This window comes from Neofelis nebulosa, chromosome 8 (assembly GCF_028018385.1).
Source record: "Neofelis nebulosa isolate mNeoNeb1 chromosome 8, mNeoNeb1.pri, whole genome shotgun sequence".
NCBI classification, from domain to species: domain Eukaryota; kingdom Metazoa; phylum Chordata; class Mammalia; order Carnivora; family Felidae; genus Neofelis; species Neofelis nebulosa.
Window position 1 is genome coordinate 31,805,320 of NC_080789.1, and position 18,618 is coordinate 31,823,937.

The window sequence follows — 18,618 nt, forward strand, 5'->3', positions numbered from 1 at the left end:
TAGAAGGATCTTTATTGCATTGTTGAGAAGGAAATGATTAATGACAGGTTAATAAACCACTTACTAGTGGGGATAATGGGGGGAAAGAATGATGTCCACCAGATCTTCTTGCACATAGGGATTCCCTAACTACAATATAGGATATTTCTGATCCATCTATTTTTCTTACTGTAGAAAAACCTGACATTTATAGATTTTGCCTGTATCTGGTGTCTGTAACCTTTGAAATATTAATAAAGTTTGATGTAAAGTGAGATCTATGATTTTAGTGGGTGTGTTTTGATAATTCAATCTAGTGAGTTAACACAATTGTCTTCCATGACCATAACTGAGATGAGTAACGTAATTCTTTATCAGTGTTCTTTGTTTAACCTCAAGTTCTGGAGCCTGAGGATGATTTTCAGGTTTGAGACAACCCTAGCCTCTTGTTTGTAAAGAATGAGATTTCTCTAATAGTAAAATTTATTTAAACTCTTGATATAATTTTAATCTATTTTCATTCACTCTATAGCATGGGGTAGTAAACAAAGAGAGATATGAAGAATCAGTGTTTAAATCTGAAAAATCACCCTTCAATTTCCTGTCTTCTAGAAATTGACTATGACCACTATTTGGCTTTAATTATGTGCTCCTAAAAAATATGTTGAAGTCCTAACTCTTGGTACCTCAGAATGTGACCTTATCTGCAACCAGGGTCATTGCAGATATAATTAGTTAAGATGGGATCATACTAGAGTGGGCCCTAAATCCAGTATTACTGGTGCCTTTAAAGGAAGACACATAGACACAGAGAGAATGCCATGTGAATGGAGGCAGATTCAAGTGATACATCTACAAACCAAAGAATGTAAGAATTGTTGACAATAGAAGCTATGAAGAAGTCATGGAACAGATTCTCCTTCAATGCCTCCAGAAGGAACCAACACTGCTAACACCTTGATTTTAGACTTTAGCCTCCAGAACTGTGAAACAATAAATTTCTGTTTTAAGCCATCCAAGTTTGTATTTTGGTGCAAGTTGGTACTGTTATAGCAGCCCTAAGAAACTAATACAGCCACAATGCACTGCTAATGACATTAGGCCTGGGCTGAATGTGTTTTGTTTTGTATCTGTGCCCCTGGACTGCATATTCCCAATGGGAGTAATTTATCCCCTTCTTGGGCCATGACTGCTTAAATGGAAATATGTGTGAGAAGTCGGAGATACTAGAATCTCTTCTCAACTACCATTCTTGCTAAATTGTCCCACCTCTGATTTTGCTTGAGTCAACAGTAGCCTGGGGCAGAGAACTTGGCTTTTCCAACCCTGTCAATATACTTGCAGCTATCTCAGATTTCAGACTGCAGGTAAAGGACCATCATACAAAACAATATTCTCTGATTTGTTTTCAGATGGAACAGATCCAGCTTAAAACTTCCTCATTCTGGTTTGACCTTACTAATGACTCTATTTTGCTGAATTTTTCAAAACAAGTTCCCTTGTCCTGTAGTCTTGTTCAGCACAAGACACAGAGTGGACAATTTAACCAGTTATTTTGCTTATGCTTAATTAAAATTCTTTTCAAGTCTGGGATTGAGAGACCTGCACTGCCCACCATGGGACCTCATGAGCTTGGCCAGACAACATACACAGTATAGTTCCTGCTCAAAAGCTGGCACAACCAAATATGGCTCAAGATTCTTCCACTTTGGTTTATTTTATTGCCTTTCCAAATGTAGTTAGACCAGGTTTCTAACAATATCCACTGTGACCTTTTTGTCTCTATAATCAACTACTTTGTCCTAGCTGTATTCTCACATAAGATCTCTCCATGTGGTGAGATGGTTGTCACAATTTTAAACTCGCATTTTCTCTCAAGTCATTGGTGTTAGCAAAATCAAGGGTCATTTCATTGGCTTTGATCTGGTTACATTCTCATTCCTAAATGAATCATAGTAGATGGATTAATACCAAGTGCTTAATGACAAGTCTGAGTCATATGCTCCGGCCTCTACACCTCCAAAAACATATGGGCTCATTATGAGGAAGGACTAAATCCCCAAATGGCCATTTGCAGAAGTGGAGGACATTGAATATCGACAGTCAGAAAATGTGTAAATAACAGAATTAAAACTTTTTTTTTTTAATTTGTATTTGAAAAATATATAATGCCTACAGGAGAAAATAAAAACCACTGGACCAGTCAACTGATGAATGGATAAAGACTATAGCATATCCACATAATGGAATATTACTTGGTAATAAACTATTGATGAATGCGTCTAAAATTTTTTTTGAGTGTGTCTTAGCTTGGGGTGCTATAACAAAATGCCACAGACCTGGTGGCTTAAACAACAGATATTTATTACTGATAGTTCTGGAGGCTGACAACAAAGAGCCAGCAGGTACTCACGCCCAGTGAAAACTCTCTCCTTGCCATGCAAATGGCTGCCGTCTTGCTGTGTTCTCATCAAGTGGGAAGACAGAACTCTGATCTCTCTTCCTCTTCTTATAAAAACACTAATCCCATCCCGTCCCCACTGTTATGAACTTATCTAAACTTAATTACCTCCCAAGTGCTCCATCTCTGATTATATTAGGGGTTCAGACTTCAACATATGAATCTGTAGGTGGGGCACAAACATTCAGTCCATTGCAAGAGTGGAAAGCCAGACAAATAATGTATGATGCCCTTATATATAACTGTAGAAAAGGTAAACTAATCTACAGAGGCATAAAGCAGATCAATTGTTTTAGGGACAGGGCTGGAAAAGGAATAGTGGGACTGGAGGGACTACTCAGGGCATGAGAAACTGAGAAGTGTGTATGTTCACTATCATGATTATGGTGATGGTTTCACAGGTGTATATAAGTGTCAAATTTAACCAATTGTACACTTTAGATATGAACAGTTCACTGTATGTCAATTATCTCAATAAAACTGTTTTAAAAATATTCTATGGTACATTCTTCCAGTCATTCTCTGTATTTGATATTACTAAACTGATTGTAGAATTCTTTTATAAATGGTTCACCTAAATTTTTATTGTATTTTTCCATATTTTTAACACATCTTTTAATATTACACTTCTTTTTGAGGTTTATTATACATCTGGAAAAAAGCATATATCATGAATTGCCAAAAATTGAACATATCTGTGCAAATATCCCTCAGACCAAGAAGCAGACCAGAACATCAATGCCCACTTCACATTCCTTTCCAATAAACATTCTATTTCCCTTCCTAACAGAACCACTATTCTGACTTGTAACAGCACAAATTCATCGTGCCAGTTTTGAGTTTCATATTAATAGAATTGTAATAGTACTATCTTTTGTGTTTGGCTTTATCCAGTATTATATTTGCGAGACCCATCCATGTTGCTTCATGTAGCAGTTATTCATGCATATTCATTATATATTCATAGCATTTCATCGTATGACTATATCATAAATATCTTGTCTGGTTTTCATGAGTATTTTGGTTATTTCAAGGTTGGAGCTTGCACAGTTAATCCTAAGATTATTCTTGTATCTTGTAGAGCATGTGTAGGTATATTTTTGTCAGTACACCTCAGAGTAGAATTGCTGGGTCATGAATATTTGTATCACCCTAAAAAATTCCTTTGGCTTCCTTCGCTCCTGACCCATACTTTAGTACTAGAAATTTACAAATAGTCTGCTCTGGAATTGCATATAAATGCAATCATATATGATGTACTCTTGTATATGGCTTCTTTTTGCTCAGAGATACATTTTTTTTTTTTAATTGCTGAAGAGTGTTTCATTTGAATAGATTGCACTTTGTTTATCCATTTATCTGACGAGCATTTGGGCTGTCTCCAGTTTTGTTACCATGAATAAAGCTACTGTGAACATTTGCATTATGATTAAAGAGCATGGTCTTGGAATTTACTGAGGTTTCCTTTATGGTCTGATACATAGTGTGGTTTTGTAAAGATTCCTTATGTGCTAGGAAATAATGCATTGTGTCAAGTGAAATTCTATATAAATTTAATAGGTCAAGGTTATTTAGATCTTTATCCACTTATTTTTTTCTCTGCTTGACCCCTTAGTTTCTCAGAGGATTTTGTTAAAATCTCTAGTTACAATTTCTGATTTCCCTGTACTATTACTCCTTAAAATCTCTAGTTACAATTTCTGATTTCCCTGTACTATTACTCGCTGTTATTTTTAGATTATATTGTTGATGTATGTGTTTATGATGGACATGTCTTGTTACATTGTTCCTTTTACTAGTATGCATCATTCATCTTCTCTTCTGGCCTTGAATTTTGTTTTGTCATGTATTAAAATTGTTACCCTGGCTTGCTTTGATTCATATTTACTGGTAGGCTTTTTCTCATACTTTTGCTTCTATATAAAAGCGTTTCAGGGACAACATGTTGTTGGACCTTGTATCTATAACTCAATGTAATTATATAAAACTTAGTTGAATATAATGAAAACAAAAGAGAGCTCTAACAGCTTATTTTTTTGTTAGGTTTAACTTATTTTACACTCATTTGAATTACTGCTACATTAGTCCTTTATATCTTAGCATCTTTTTTTGTACTGCACTTTCATTTGCCCTGGCCCCATTACTAAATTCCATTGGGCTACGGTGAGTTTTCTTCTGACGGATTAAAAGTTACAAATTGTTCGTATATTTGTAGAATTTGTTTTTAACCTAAGCCCCATAATCATGTTTAATGATGTCTTAAACTTTGCCACTGTTTTTGAGTAAATAAACCATTAGTAAGCTCTCATGTTCTTTTGGTTTCTCCCCCACCTCCTCCTTCTCTGCTTTAAACTGGATATACTTTTTCTTTTAGTTTCTCTTTCTTAAACTTATCCAATAGGCATGGGGTTTGGAAGAGAGGATGGGAGGAATGAACACCTCTGGATATGATGTTTAATAGATCACTGGGTTCATGGTCCTGAAGTTTAGAGAAACTCTAGGCTGGAGGTTTGGAATCCTATAAAGCTGAAACCACTGCTCAAAGGAAACAGGGAAATAAAAAGGGTAGAAGAGAGAACATTGGTATTTAAGGTACAGGAATAAATTAAAAAGCTTGCAAATGACACTGCAGATCCATCACCAAGGGAAATTGCGGTGTCATATAAAGAGATCATGTATTAAAAATGTACACACTACAAAAGGTTCCCAAGTTACAATGGTTTGACTTACGATTTTTTGCCTTTATGATGGTGTAAGAGATATACATTCAGTAGAAACTGTATTTCAGTTTGAATTTTGATCCTGTCCTGGGCTAGTGATACCCAGTATGATACTCTCTAGTATGGTGGTGGGCAGGATCAGCCAGCCATGAGATAATCAATACACTGACAACTGTTCTATACCCATACAACCATTGTTTTTCACTTTCAGTACAGTATTCAATAATTACATGAGACATTCAACACTTTATTATAAAACAGGCTTTGTGTCTAATGATTTTGCCCAATTGTAGGCTAATGTAATTGTTCTGAGAACATTTAACATAGGCTAAGCTATGATGTTCACTAAGTTAGATGTATTAAGAACATTTTCAACTTACAATATTTTCAACTTCAACGGGTTTATTGGTATGTAAGCCCATCATAAATCAAGTAAGATTTGTATATTCACTACTCAGGAATTAGTTTTGCAGATGTCACTATTGAGCATAAGTCCAATTCTGCTGACAGTTTGATTACTCTGATTCCACTCCCAAAAGGCAGTTACCTGGCCTGCCAGTGCCCATCAAAAACAGGATTCTGGTCATAAGTGGCCTTCTTGCAGTTACAAAGATTTTCTGTGGTCTTTCGCAATTCCTTGCTTAGATAGGCGGAATGGTGGAGAAACTCCATATCCCTCAAATAACTCCCACTGTATTGCCTGCAACTTTATAAAGAAAGAAGTTCATTTGATTTACTGTTAAGATGACTAACAAGACCTATCATTTGTAGTTTAACATGGATTAATCAGATGACTTTCCTAATATCAGAAACTAAATCCATGGGGGAAGGAAGGAATAAGGACAATGGAGTTTAACCACTAAAGTCTTTAAGAAAGGGAAAACTAGAATGGTTTGGTGAGAAGTATTTTGCTTAAGGTAAAAACTGAAGGCATCAAGTTCCTATACAATAAAAACACGACTTGACGGGAATTATGCTATCCATTGGCAGAGTCACAGAAATGTTACTTTGAATAAAGTGGGTTCCAAAGAACATGAATTTGCCTGAGATTAAGTCTTCAGAGACTTTTAGGAAAGATTTTATCTTATGCTACCTTCCTAAAAGCAGTGAACAGCAAAGAACAAGTTCCTTAGCTAGCTAAGGAACCAGCCTTAAATATCTAATAATCTGTTTGCTACACAACCATCATTAACATTATCTCTGCTAACACATAAAGCAAATCATATGTATCAAATGCAAGCCTAAGCCTGTGATTACATTAATGATTAACATCTATCATTTACTATACCACGAACTATCCTAAACAATTTAAATATATTAATATTTTTAATATAAATATATAGATTTTTCCACTTGCTGAATTTATTTCAACAAATCAACTTAGAAATGTCATAAAACTTCTGACATATAAACATACTGCCATGTTATGAAACAGATGTTAACACCCGCCAGAAGTCAATGATCACTTGTTAGGAAAGCTGTTCATTAATAAGGCCAGTCTTTAGCAAAACTAAAACCATTGTTTCTTTAGTTTTCCCAATCTAATAAAATATTATCAAGCCACAATCAAATAAAATAAAGACAACACTGGATGGATAGATCAGTACTACTGGTTGGTTACAGCTGTAAACAGATTCATGTTGATACTACGTGAAAAAAAATTAAGCCAATTACATCAAATAAATCATGGATTTTCTTTAACACAATTTACTACGTGATGTTAATTATGGTCCTTATCAAACATGTTTGGTAAAGACTATTTACAATGTACATGGCTGAGCATGCATTATTTATAGTTACAAAAATACCTGCCAGTTTATACAATAGGATATATACATATTAAACCTATATAAATGTAAACCAAGGACATATAGGTTAAACATTCCTTTAAGTTATATTAGTAAGGGTGGTACCAAGATTTGAATCCAGGCAGATCCATAACTCAGACTCCTAATTATTTCACCACACTGACTTCTACTTATGTGTATAAAAATCCATATTTGAATTTGTCTCATTTTCTTTAGTTTCTGTCACTAAGGGTTGAAAATGTATCACTGTTCTTGAAGCAATTTAACACGTCTTTCTCATATCACTGCTAATAAAAATTACCCACCAGCTCTTCTGTCTTTGTGGGGCAGAAATCTGTTGATACACTACTGTACTTCTCATTTGAACACTAAAAGGCAATTCAGGTGAAGGTTTTAAAAAGCATTTTATACTGAATATTTAGAAATATGGTACACACAGACACCACCATAATATAAAATGCATATAATATTAAACTATTTTCTTATAAACCCTTAACATGGATGGCTGATAGCTTCCAAGAGACAAAATTTTGGACAAAGGTACCAGATATTTTGGGGGGTTCATTTTAAATATCATTTAATCATGCAAACAATTAGGAAGTTTTTAAAAAAATAAATATGACAAATATATGGATTTCTGAAGTAGAAACTGACATACAAATCTATATATTTTCATAATAGTTCTCATTAAAGCATCTTCAAAGAAGTATTCTGCAACATGAAGATGAGAGCTCAAATTAGATGTAATGAAAATGCATGAGGTTTTATTAGAATTGTGTAATTCACATACTAAATATTTACATAAACGTAAACACAAAATTGCAAACATATTTGTTTTATCCTCCAAGTCATGAGCTTCATGAAATCACTTACTGGTATAGTTACAAGATAAACCTCCCAATTCTGAATGTTAACAAGGAAATACCATAGGAGCAATAGGAGAAAAATGTAATTCTTTCTTCTGAGAAGCAGTGAAAAGGTAACCTAACTGCCCCTTCGGGATTGTCAAAGCTTTCCTAGAACTCCTGGGGGAATATATTCTTTTGTAAAACAGTGAGAACTAAAACTACATCGCTTTACCAGCACACAGACCTATGATAAGCTTTCTTTTCCAAACATACAGATGCCTACAACTATGAACCATAGGTTAGTGACCTGGACTAAAATGCCCCTAACCATCCATATCCCCATAAAGGCAGTTCCAAAGAGGTGGGAAAAAATCTATTACCTTTTTTCACTTGAACAGCTTCAATAAAATTTCTACTATGAGTTTAAAGAGAATAATCACCTTACACATAAGCAAGCTTGACGGTACTTAAGATGAAATAAATACTAGTTATCAGAAGAGCATAATTATTAAAACATCAAAACTTAACCGGGTTATGTTACTAAATTAAAAAGTTAACACAGAAGAGATAAAGAGGATTTTCTTGAACTAATTTAGAATTTCCTGAACTAATTTTGAGCAGTGGTCATTAACCCTGACTACAAATTAGAACCTGAGAACTTTAAGAAAAATAGAAGCATGGCCCCCTAAGAAATTCAGATTAAATTGTTGTGGGGTGGGATTCATATTTAAGAGCCCTCCAAATGATTCTAATATGAAGTGAGGGTTGAAACATTAATTTGGAAAAATCATTAATTATTCAGGGTGGATTTGGCTTAAATAAATTATTTAAAATTCAAATACATGAGCACTTCCTACATGATAGGCATTGTTCTAAGTGCAAATAAGGAGGAAATTCTTTTTTTCTATAAAAATCATTGGATAACAATATATTTTTTATCTTTTCAATAGTTATACAATTTTATTAAAATATTACTCAAAGCTCTTATTATAATCTGCTGTCATGAAAGATTCTCTTTACTTTTCTGAATTATCTTTGTTTGATACTATAACAGAAGAGATCAAACTCAGAAACTTTTTCTCAAGATACGTGGAGAGAACATAAGATTAACATAGATTTTGTTTTTCAAGTCATAGTATATGAGGTATTCTCCGTCTTATACCTGGAGTCACAAATCCATAATTTAAAAACTGAAACTGGGTATTGCTTTAAATCCTGAATAGAATCTCCTAAATCAAAAATGAACTATGATTGGTGTCAGTGCTTGATTTAAATTGCCTAAAAAATAATCTATGACACAACCTCAGGGAAGCTAGTAAGAGTGGGTCTTTAATGTAGACTATGTTTCTTGTGACCTATTTAGAAAATATTTCTTTATAAAAACTTACAGTAATGATTTTTGAAACAATTTAGTTATCTCAGAGGAACAGAAATACAGTTTTTTAAATTCTACATAATTAGAAGTCAGTTACTATCTCAGGATGATAGCTTGAGCTTTAACATTTTAAATTAAAACCAACTTTACTCAATACTGTAAAACTCATTTGAAATGTATTTTAACTCAAAAAATCAGATATAAATTAATAAATTTGATTTATATCTACTCTTCAACCTAACAGTTTTCAGGTTTAAATTTGCTAAAATTAACTATTAATCCTATATGAGGCTAACTACCTTTTATAGCTGGAAAGTATGCCAAAGACAATGAAATTTTGTTTAAACTGTAATATATGCATTTATAGGAAAATGCAACAGCAATTTGTTTTCCATAGTTGATGGAATTAAAACAGCTTTAATTTTTTTATGAGAGCTCAGTAGTCAAAATAAATATTTAATAAAAATATACACCATAGGAAGATATCAAGAACTTAGTGTTTAAAAATAAAACTTTGTCACATTGTTTTGCCTTCAGTTAAATAAAGAACTCAATTTAGTTTTTTAAAGTATCTAAGAATGATTATGTTTTTGGAACAATTAAAATTCAAATAACACTAGAGAGAGAACACTAAGATGAAAGAGAATCTTACTATGTTTTAACTCAAAAGTTTAAATGAAGTTATAATTATTGGAACTTTTTCAATCTGACTAGACTCTAATAAACCTGAACAGTTTGGGGAGTAAAAAATCAAAGATAGCTATGATTTATGTGGGGTTCATGCTGTGAAACTCTCAGTATGTAAAAAAATAAAAATACAGTATATACGAGCACCATTAGAAATGTGTGTGTGTATTTAAAACTTTACCTGATTAAAAATTGCATTTCAGAGTAAAGTTAAGGACAAGCACACAATTATGAAAAATACATTCTTAAACTAACATGTCATAGGACTTATTTTAAAAAGTTTTACCTGGCAGTCCTTCTAAAAATCAACCAAAGAACATAACCTAAAAGAAGCCAGTATTCTTTTGTGGTGCCAAGTTCCTTTGTTAAACAGAAGTTACCAAAGAAAAAAGAATGTGTTCATTAAGTGTTTTCAATCCATAGTCAGATTCCAAAGGTAACAGAAGGTAATGAAGTCAACTAATAAATGCAAATTCATAGAATAAACTAGCATATGTTGAATCTGCCCCCAAGGGTTTATCATTCAGGCTTTAGATTATTTTTGAGAGCAGTCAAGATTACTCTGCAGGTAGATTCTTCTACATAAAAGATACAAATTTGCCAACTGTAATTTAGTATTTCTGCTATATTTGCCAAAACTCAGAACTACTGTCATATCTTATACAATACATACCCTGGGGTAACACAGGTATTTAATGAAAATCGTATTTTGATCCTATGTAGAGGCAGCTCATGATAGACTGTCACATGTACACTTGTTGTTTTTTCAAAGCTCCCAGTATAAACAATCACATAAGATAGACTGAAGTTCTTTGAAGACATTGTCACATGATAAATAATGCTATTCACCATTTAAAATACGTTCAATCTCTTCTAGTCTTTTTAAAGCAGCAACTCTTTTTTTCTCAATTTCTTTGATTTCTTTTGTTGTTTTATGGGGGGTCTCTTTGTCTGCACTTTTTCCTAATAGTTTGTTGGACTTAGACTGACTTTTATTATCACTTGGTTTTATGATCTGTGTAGGTCTGGATTCACTTCTTACTTCTTTTACATTTTCAGTTGGAATTTTGTCTCCTTCTACACCTGAAGTCTTACCAGCTGGGGATACTGGCTGTTCTGCAAAACTAGATGAGGATATTTTATCCCTGACTATATTCAAATGGCGTTGAATATATTCTTCATGTGGTGCTAATGCCAATGTTTCAACCAGGCATCTTTCAGCTTTTAGTAAGTCCTTCTCTTCAAAATAAACAACACAAAGATTGTGTTTTCCTTGCACATTGTTTGGATCCATCTCCAAAATTTTTTCAAAACATTTTTTTGCTCCAAGTATATCTTTCTTTTGATTCATCAGAATGTCTCCCTTTAAAATAAGACCCTTGATATGGTCAGGATAGTATCTGAGTAACTCTTCCAAAATTGGCAAAGCCATTAATTCCTTTGCAGTCTGAGAATACAGGAGAGCCAGATTAAACAAAGCACTTCTAAAATCGGCTTGTAATTTTATGGCTTTCTTCATCCACATCTCTGCTTCACTGTCCTTTTTGTCATCCATGGCAAGCATTCCCAAATTGAAATAACCATTAGCATCTTGTGGCTCTTCATTTATGTAGCTAAGAAGGCGTTTTCTAGCTTCAGGTCTAAGTTTAACCTCACCTAAGAATAATTTTTTTAAAGAAAAAATACATATTGTTAACAAATGAATTAATAAGCCTGAGGAACAAAAGCCACTTTCAGTATTTATCTAGTTAAGATTACAAAAAGACAGCATCAAAACAACTAATTTCTGTACCTACATCAAAAAGTGGAATGAAAAAAACCCAAAGTTTTCCCAGGAAAGACAGTTGTGTTTGAAACACTGAAATGATAGCCCACTTCTTTTCCTTTAAAGCAGAAAGAGTGCCTCAAAAATCAGAAGGGATGACATATCTTCTTAGTTAAGAATCTAACTGGTAGTAGCAGAGGAAGAAAACGCAATTAGGGGGAAGAGGCCTGGGATTTGCCAAAAATGACATGTATTCTAATCTTGACTCTATTAACACTATGACTTTATACATTAAACAAATAACTTCTCTGGGTTAGCCTGCTGAATTTTCTAGGCATTACATGGGATATATGTAAAACAGCTCAGCAAATAGTAACTACTACTGGATAAACAGAATGTTTCAGTCTTACAAAATCAGATTTTTAATTACTTCAATTTTTTAAAGATTTTCAAAGGTAAAAATATACCATTAAATATAAAGCTTATAAATTTAAATATAAATTAGGATGCAAATATTTGAGATAATTTCTATTGCAAATAAATAGAAAAACTTCAAGTTCCACAACTACAAATCTTAGGGTGCAATCTTGTGTTGAATACTGGGCATTTTTCATGATTGCCAAGGTTAGCTAACTTTACAAAAACATTAGCTTTTCTCTAAATTTATGTTTTGAATACCAGGCATAAATATCTCCCTCTATACTCTTATTTGACAGTAAGATGAATAAAAAACATTGTAAAATAAATCAGTCAGCTTAAGTTCTTATCTTGAACTAGTTTTACTAAACTAGCCATATGACATTTGGGGTAGTTATTAGATCTATTTGGTCCTTACTCTAATATACTAAATAGAACAATGGCAAAAGTAAATTCAAATACCCTCTTTAACTCAAATACTATGATTTTATGATTCTTTCATTTTTTGTAAAAGTTTTTAAAAAGATTTAACCTCAAAAATCTAAATGTACAAATTTTTTCCAAATTAAAAATTAAGATTATAAATTATAAATACTGCCTTTTGTTGTCGTACTAAAATACCCATGTATCAAAGATCCTAATTTACTGTCACGAATGATTTAGTTTTGTTAAATTACAAAAAATTGTAAATTACAATAATACATCAGAAAATAAAACTAGATATAAAATGATACCAAAAGTACTTGCTCTTACAAATCAAGGTAAAATACATTGTTCTGTTTTTTTTTCTAAAATAAATAGAAATATAATGCTCGTCTCCCTAGAAATAATTATATAAGAATTTTTGCAAGTTCTGATTATTTGGATGGTATATTTAGGAGTAAGAAATTATATATTTCTGTGCATAAAATTGACAAAATAGGTTAAAAAGGCACTGCTTAATAGACTGCTTGAATATTAAGTCTTAGCACATACCCAAAGAACTAATAATTGTGTTAAGGCATATTACTTGAAAACTTTAAGTATTTTAAATATTCTTATATTTATCTGCAGTTTTGATATAAACTATTCATAAAACGTTTGCTACTCATAATGTAATTTAAGTTCAGATTTCATTATACTTCAAACTACAATGTGTTTAAATATAGAACTATTTTAAGAAAACATACCTGATTCTTGCATTAATATAGCAGAATTGAATAATGCTAGCTTATGCTTTGGATTTAATTCTAAAGCACGATTAAAATTTTTTAGGGCTTCATTTGGTTCTTTAAGTTCAATATGAACAATCGCCAAGTTGTACCAAAGATCTGCATTATTTCTGTCCAGCTCTAGTGCTTTAAGATATGCTTCTTTTGCCTTAAGAGGTTTATTCATTTTTAAAAGCAATTCTCCTCTGTGGAAAAATCAAACACAAGCTTTACTTACAACATTACCATGTCAATGTGTAGATACTATTTTTTGTAAGTTTCAACTTTTTCCACGTATTCACAGCTTTCCTTTTTCCTTTTAACCCAGGCTTTTAAAGTTTTCTACCAAAAATATCTGAAAACGTCCTCAAACCTGAACTCATTAGTTTAGCAAATTTGGTTTGTTAGGTTTTCAAGTATAATTAAAGAAAGAAACAGCATACCTGACTTTAAAGGGTAAGATGCGGGGAGGTATCCAAGAAAGGGGAACAGAGAAAATATATTCTTTAATTGTATCTTGAAAGAAGGCAGACCAGACTACATCATAAAATTGGCAGCGACAAGAACGGGAGATTAAGTTTTCAGGGGACCAAGTAATAGCATTTGAAGAAGGAAAATAAATATGGGAGTGACGGGGAAATTCCAGTATTCAAATCTATGTTAGAAGTCTCGTTTATAAAGAGCAGAATGAAAATTTTGCCCCTTCTTATATTAATTTAGTATTCTACAATGTATTCTTATAAAATGGCCATTCATTAAAACGAAAGAAAAAACTCCCCAAAACAACAAAAAGAGTTTTTAAAAAAGCTGACTAGTAGTCAGGGTAGGAGGGCACTAGTGCCACCTGCAGGTACCTTTGAGGAACACATGTGGAACGGAAGATAGTTTGAAAACCATTTTACAAATCCTTCTAATACGGATCTATTATCTGTTAGAGCTTTAAAAAGTCATTTTGTTTAAGCACATATGTGCAAATAAATTTAGGCAGTAATATGAGAATACTTTTATTATGATACCATTATGTCCTTTAAGTATAAGCATAGGAATGAAATCAAATGAATAATATTCTCAATTAAAGCAACTTCTGGAAAGAGCATCTGTCCAAGATGTTATTTTTTAATGCAGATTGTTGAATAATTCTTCATAGATTAACACATGACAGATTTTATTTATATATGCAACCCCACTAAACTTAGCTAATTTCAATAACTACTGGATAAAACTGAACAAAGACAGCTTCCCAACTTATGAACAGATTTTTATCTCAAAAACTAATGAAATTCTGAATGCATTTTCCCCATAAGAACAATGTTAAAAATTATGATTAGGTTTCTGGGCCAGCGGATGAAGCAGAGTTTAATATACAATTTTATTCAAGTATAATACAAATGATAATCCTTACATGGTAAAATATATTAAGTTCTCTCTAACATGTGCGGCCAAAAGTTTTTGTACTGACAACTAAAAAGTTTCTTTGTGATAAATAAAAGGCATAATAACCAATCAGTTGTCAGTATTTAAGAAAGCTCTTGAGAGCTGGATATTAGAAGTAATTATTAGAAAATACAAGTTTCAAGTGCTTTAAGTAAAAAAGAATGTGACAATAAGAAGTAAATGAAACTAACAAGAAGCTTCTACTCTTTCTTCCGTATAAAACCTTAGTTTGCTACTACAAGTGACAGTCAATTTCAAATCAAATCAATTAAATTTGATTGTAAGTCTAAACTAGGGTATGTTTCTATGTTCTTGGTCACAAATAAGATTACTAAAAGAAAAAAAAGGCAAGTTAGTTCAGACAGTCAAAATGTACATGCAGATACAGCTTCAATTCTCTGTAATACAACTTAAAAGTGAACTACAAATACCTGCTAATATAAGCCTGCTTGAAGTCGGGTCTCATGCTTATTGCTTGTCGGTACAGCTGATCTGCTTCTTCCAGCCGGGACTCATTTGCTCTGATCAGATTGGCCAGATTAATATAAACGTTTAGGTGGTTAGGGGCAATTCTGGCTGCATATTTTTTACCAGGAATAATCTGTTCAGAAAAACATAACTGGATGTTTCAGTACCACATAAAAATAAAAATTAAGTATTCTTAGTAGCTTACTTCAAATATATATGACATAAAAAGGTTATGGTACCAGTTTGTATTGCTATACTGAAATAAGTCATAAAAACGTGAAAGTACCTACAGTATTTATAAAATGTTAATAAAATAATTAATATTTTGTGGTATTAAAGGAGATAATATTTTTTCACTCATGCCAGCTCAATGGAATATTGTTAGCTTTTTATTCACATGCATCATTTTATAAAATCCTAACTAAATCTAAACTTTTGAGACTAAGGTCTGTTAGCATATTTGTATTAGACAAGGAATAGAAAGAACTCAGGTCTCTTTCCTCTCAGTCTAGTGTATCTGTTACAGCATGTCAGCTTCCATGTTGTCAGCAAAGTACTTCCTGGTTGTGACAGGGTGGTTAATTTGTTAAGAGTTATACTAAAGCCTCATTTGGTAGAATTAAGAAATAAAATTCCCTTGTTAACTGATTTTTCAGGTTAAGTAAAGATTATAAAAGATATATAGACCCAAATTTTCAATGAAAGTAAAAAATTGTATCTGAAAAAAGTCTATATTGAACACAATATAACTTTAGAATCTTAGGACTGAAACAATGCTTAAGATCATGTGGTCCAACTGTTTTTGAAACATTTATCAAACTATATCTAGTTATTTTAATATTATAATTATTAATGTAATATTAATATATACTACCATTGAGAATACTGTAGTACAGTTTTTTGGTAATGTTTATTTTTGAGAGAGAGAGAAAGAGAAAGACAGAAAGAGAGAGAGCATGCACCAGTGGGGGAAGGGCAGTGACGGAGGGAGACACAGCATCCATAGCAGGCTCGAGGCTCTGAACTGTCAGCATAGAGCTTGACATGGGGCTTGAACTCACTCATAAACCGCAAGATCATGACCTGAGCCAAAGTCCGACACTTAACCAACTGAGCCACCCAGGTGCCCTGCAAACCATCTTTTCTGATGAAAGACAGGATCTGACTTTCCAACTTTCATGCTATAATATCCAGTGAATTTTCTGCATGTGTCATTGTTACAACTGAACACAATACAGCAACAGAGGTGTATCCCCTCATTTTATTAGTTTCTTATTCATTTATCTTTTGATAGGAATAATGTTGCATTTAGTGCTTAATGTACTATATAAAAATCTCTTCACTTAAAGTTACTTAACTCATTGATAACTTGTAATCAAGAATATCTAAAATTCATAACTTGATAAAATTTTTTACAAACATAAGTTTAATCTTTGCCTTTTTAAAATTTATTTATTTATTTTTGAGAGAGCGAGTGTATGCACACGAGCATGTGGAAGGGGCGGAAAGCAGGTTCTACACTATCAGGCACAGAGTCCAATACGGGGCTCGAACTCACCAACTGTGAGATCACGACCTGAGCCGAACTCAAGAGTTGGATGCTTAACCAACTGAGCCACCCAAGCTCTCCTAGAAATTTTTTTTTTAATTAAGTGAGCTAGAAAAGTAAATATAATCCTTTATAAAACTTGTAGTACTGTGCTCAGCAAAATAAGTTAAGTCAGAGAAAGACAAATACTATATGATTTCACTCATGTGGAATTTAAGAAACAAGCAAGCAAAGGAGAAAGAGAGGTAAAACAAGAAACAAACTCCTAAATATAGAGAACTGATGGTTACCAGAGGGAAGATTGGCGGGGAGATGGGTGAAACAGGGAATGGGGATTAAAGAGTGCACTTGTATGAAAGTGTTGAATCACTATATTGTACACCTGAAACTATTATCACACTATATGTTAATTAGACTTTAAATAAAAACTTGTAGTAATAAATGGTTTATTGGACACTTTACATTTGTATCAACAAATTGAAGAAAAGATAATCTAGGTAATTCTATTCAATATGGACATCTAGTAGATATGACACAATAGAAATAAATTATGACAACTTACTTGGGGCATCAGGGACTTAGCCATCATGTAAGATTCTTCAGCTTCTTTGGTTCTATTTAAATTTTTATAAGTTCTTCCTACATTCATGTGAGCACCAATATCATCTAAAATTTAAAAAAAAATCATTTGTTGGCAAATATACTAAATAGTATTCAATGTAAACCGAAAGTTTCTAGCAACAAAACACTAGGCAAAAAAATACAAAAGCAAGCAACAGGTCCTGCATCCTCCTTAAAGTTCTTCTAACACAGAGTGATCGATGCTATACTAGAAAATTATGTCATAAAGTACTCTAAGGACAGAAGCTGCATATATGACATGAAAGGGGAGATATAGAGGTAATAAAGAAATCTGTATCATTTCTCTTCAGATTTTACTATACTATACTAAGGCTTGTTTCCATTTCCTTGATGCATAGCTCTGGAATTCACAAAATGTATGGCTCAACTCTAAAAGTAAAAAGATCTACAAGTGAAAAAGATCATGATTCCTAGAATTATTTCGAGTGTTATAACTAACAAATATACATGCATGGTGGGATGGGGCAATGAGACTGTGAAAAAACTCTGCAATTTTGTTTTTTAAAATTTTTCTGAATGTGGTCAGAATGCAAGTATAATAAAATATTACGATTCTCCAGTACCACTTAAGATGCAGCAGCCCATCCTACATAACATATTTATAACTTTTTAAAAGGCTGTGTTACTATCAGTATGTCAGAAACTTTTATCTGATTTTCTGGTATGGAGAATCAAACCCACAGCAAATTTTTTCAGGGAAACAAAAAATATGTTATTTAAATAAGAAAGATATTAGGGCCCACTGCATACTACTTTTAGGACACATTTCCCAGTAAATATTTCAAAGGTTTGGAATAAAGATAGAAGAGAGAAGATCTTAAATCAGACAAATGTTATTGAATGAATCTCTCGCAGACATGACAAGGTTTCACATTATGATTTCTACTTGCCTATGACACCAATGATTTTGCCTGCTGGACAGTTTTCTGCCTGCACCTCCTAGGGCACATAGGGGCCAAGCATATACATCTTAGTCATTCTCTTAGGACGATAGTAAACAGTCCTAAAATCTTGGTACATTATGTTTCAGGCTGGTAATTGTGCACACTGCACAGAAAATGTCACATGCAGCACAGGTTTGGTTAAAGAAGTAAGGGACAAGATTGGGAGGAAAGGGCTGATTTTTTGTTTTTTGATGTACTGCTGAGTCTTTAAAAAAAAAAAAAAATTAACGTTTATTTATTTTTGAGACAGAGAGAGACAGAGCATGAACAGGGGAGGGTCAGAGAGAGAGGGAGACACAGAATCCCAAGCAGGCTCCGGGCTCTGAGCTGT

General features: G+C 32.9%; 1 protein-coding gene across 4 annotated transcripts in view; it reads right to left on the minus strand.

Moving 5' to 3' along the window:
- Positions 1-5,386: 5,386 nt before the first annotated feature.
- TMTC3 (transmembrane O-mannosyltransferase targeting cadherins 3) overlaps positions 5,387-18,618 on the minus strand; it is a 59,865-nt gene continuing 46,633 nt past the window's right edge. The window contains exons 11-16 of one of the 4 annotated variants that reach the window (XR_009265490.1): positions 17,264-17,367; positions 15,116-15,285; positions 13,230-13,456; positions 10,552-11,534; positions 7,274-7,336; positions 5,387-5,866 (exon numbers count right to left, since the gene is read on the minus strand). Coding sequence is in view for 1 of the 4 variants with exons in the window: in XM_058741848.1 (XP_058597831.1) it covers positions 10,720-11,534; positions 13,230-13,456; positions 15,116-15,285; positions 17,264-17,367 (1,316 nt within the window). In the remaining 3 variants the exon portion in view is untranslated. The other 3 variants (XR_009265489.1, XR_009265488.1, XM_058741848.1) reach the window with 3 other exon arrangements.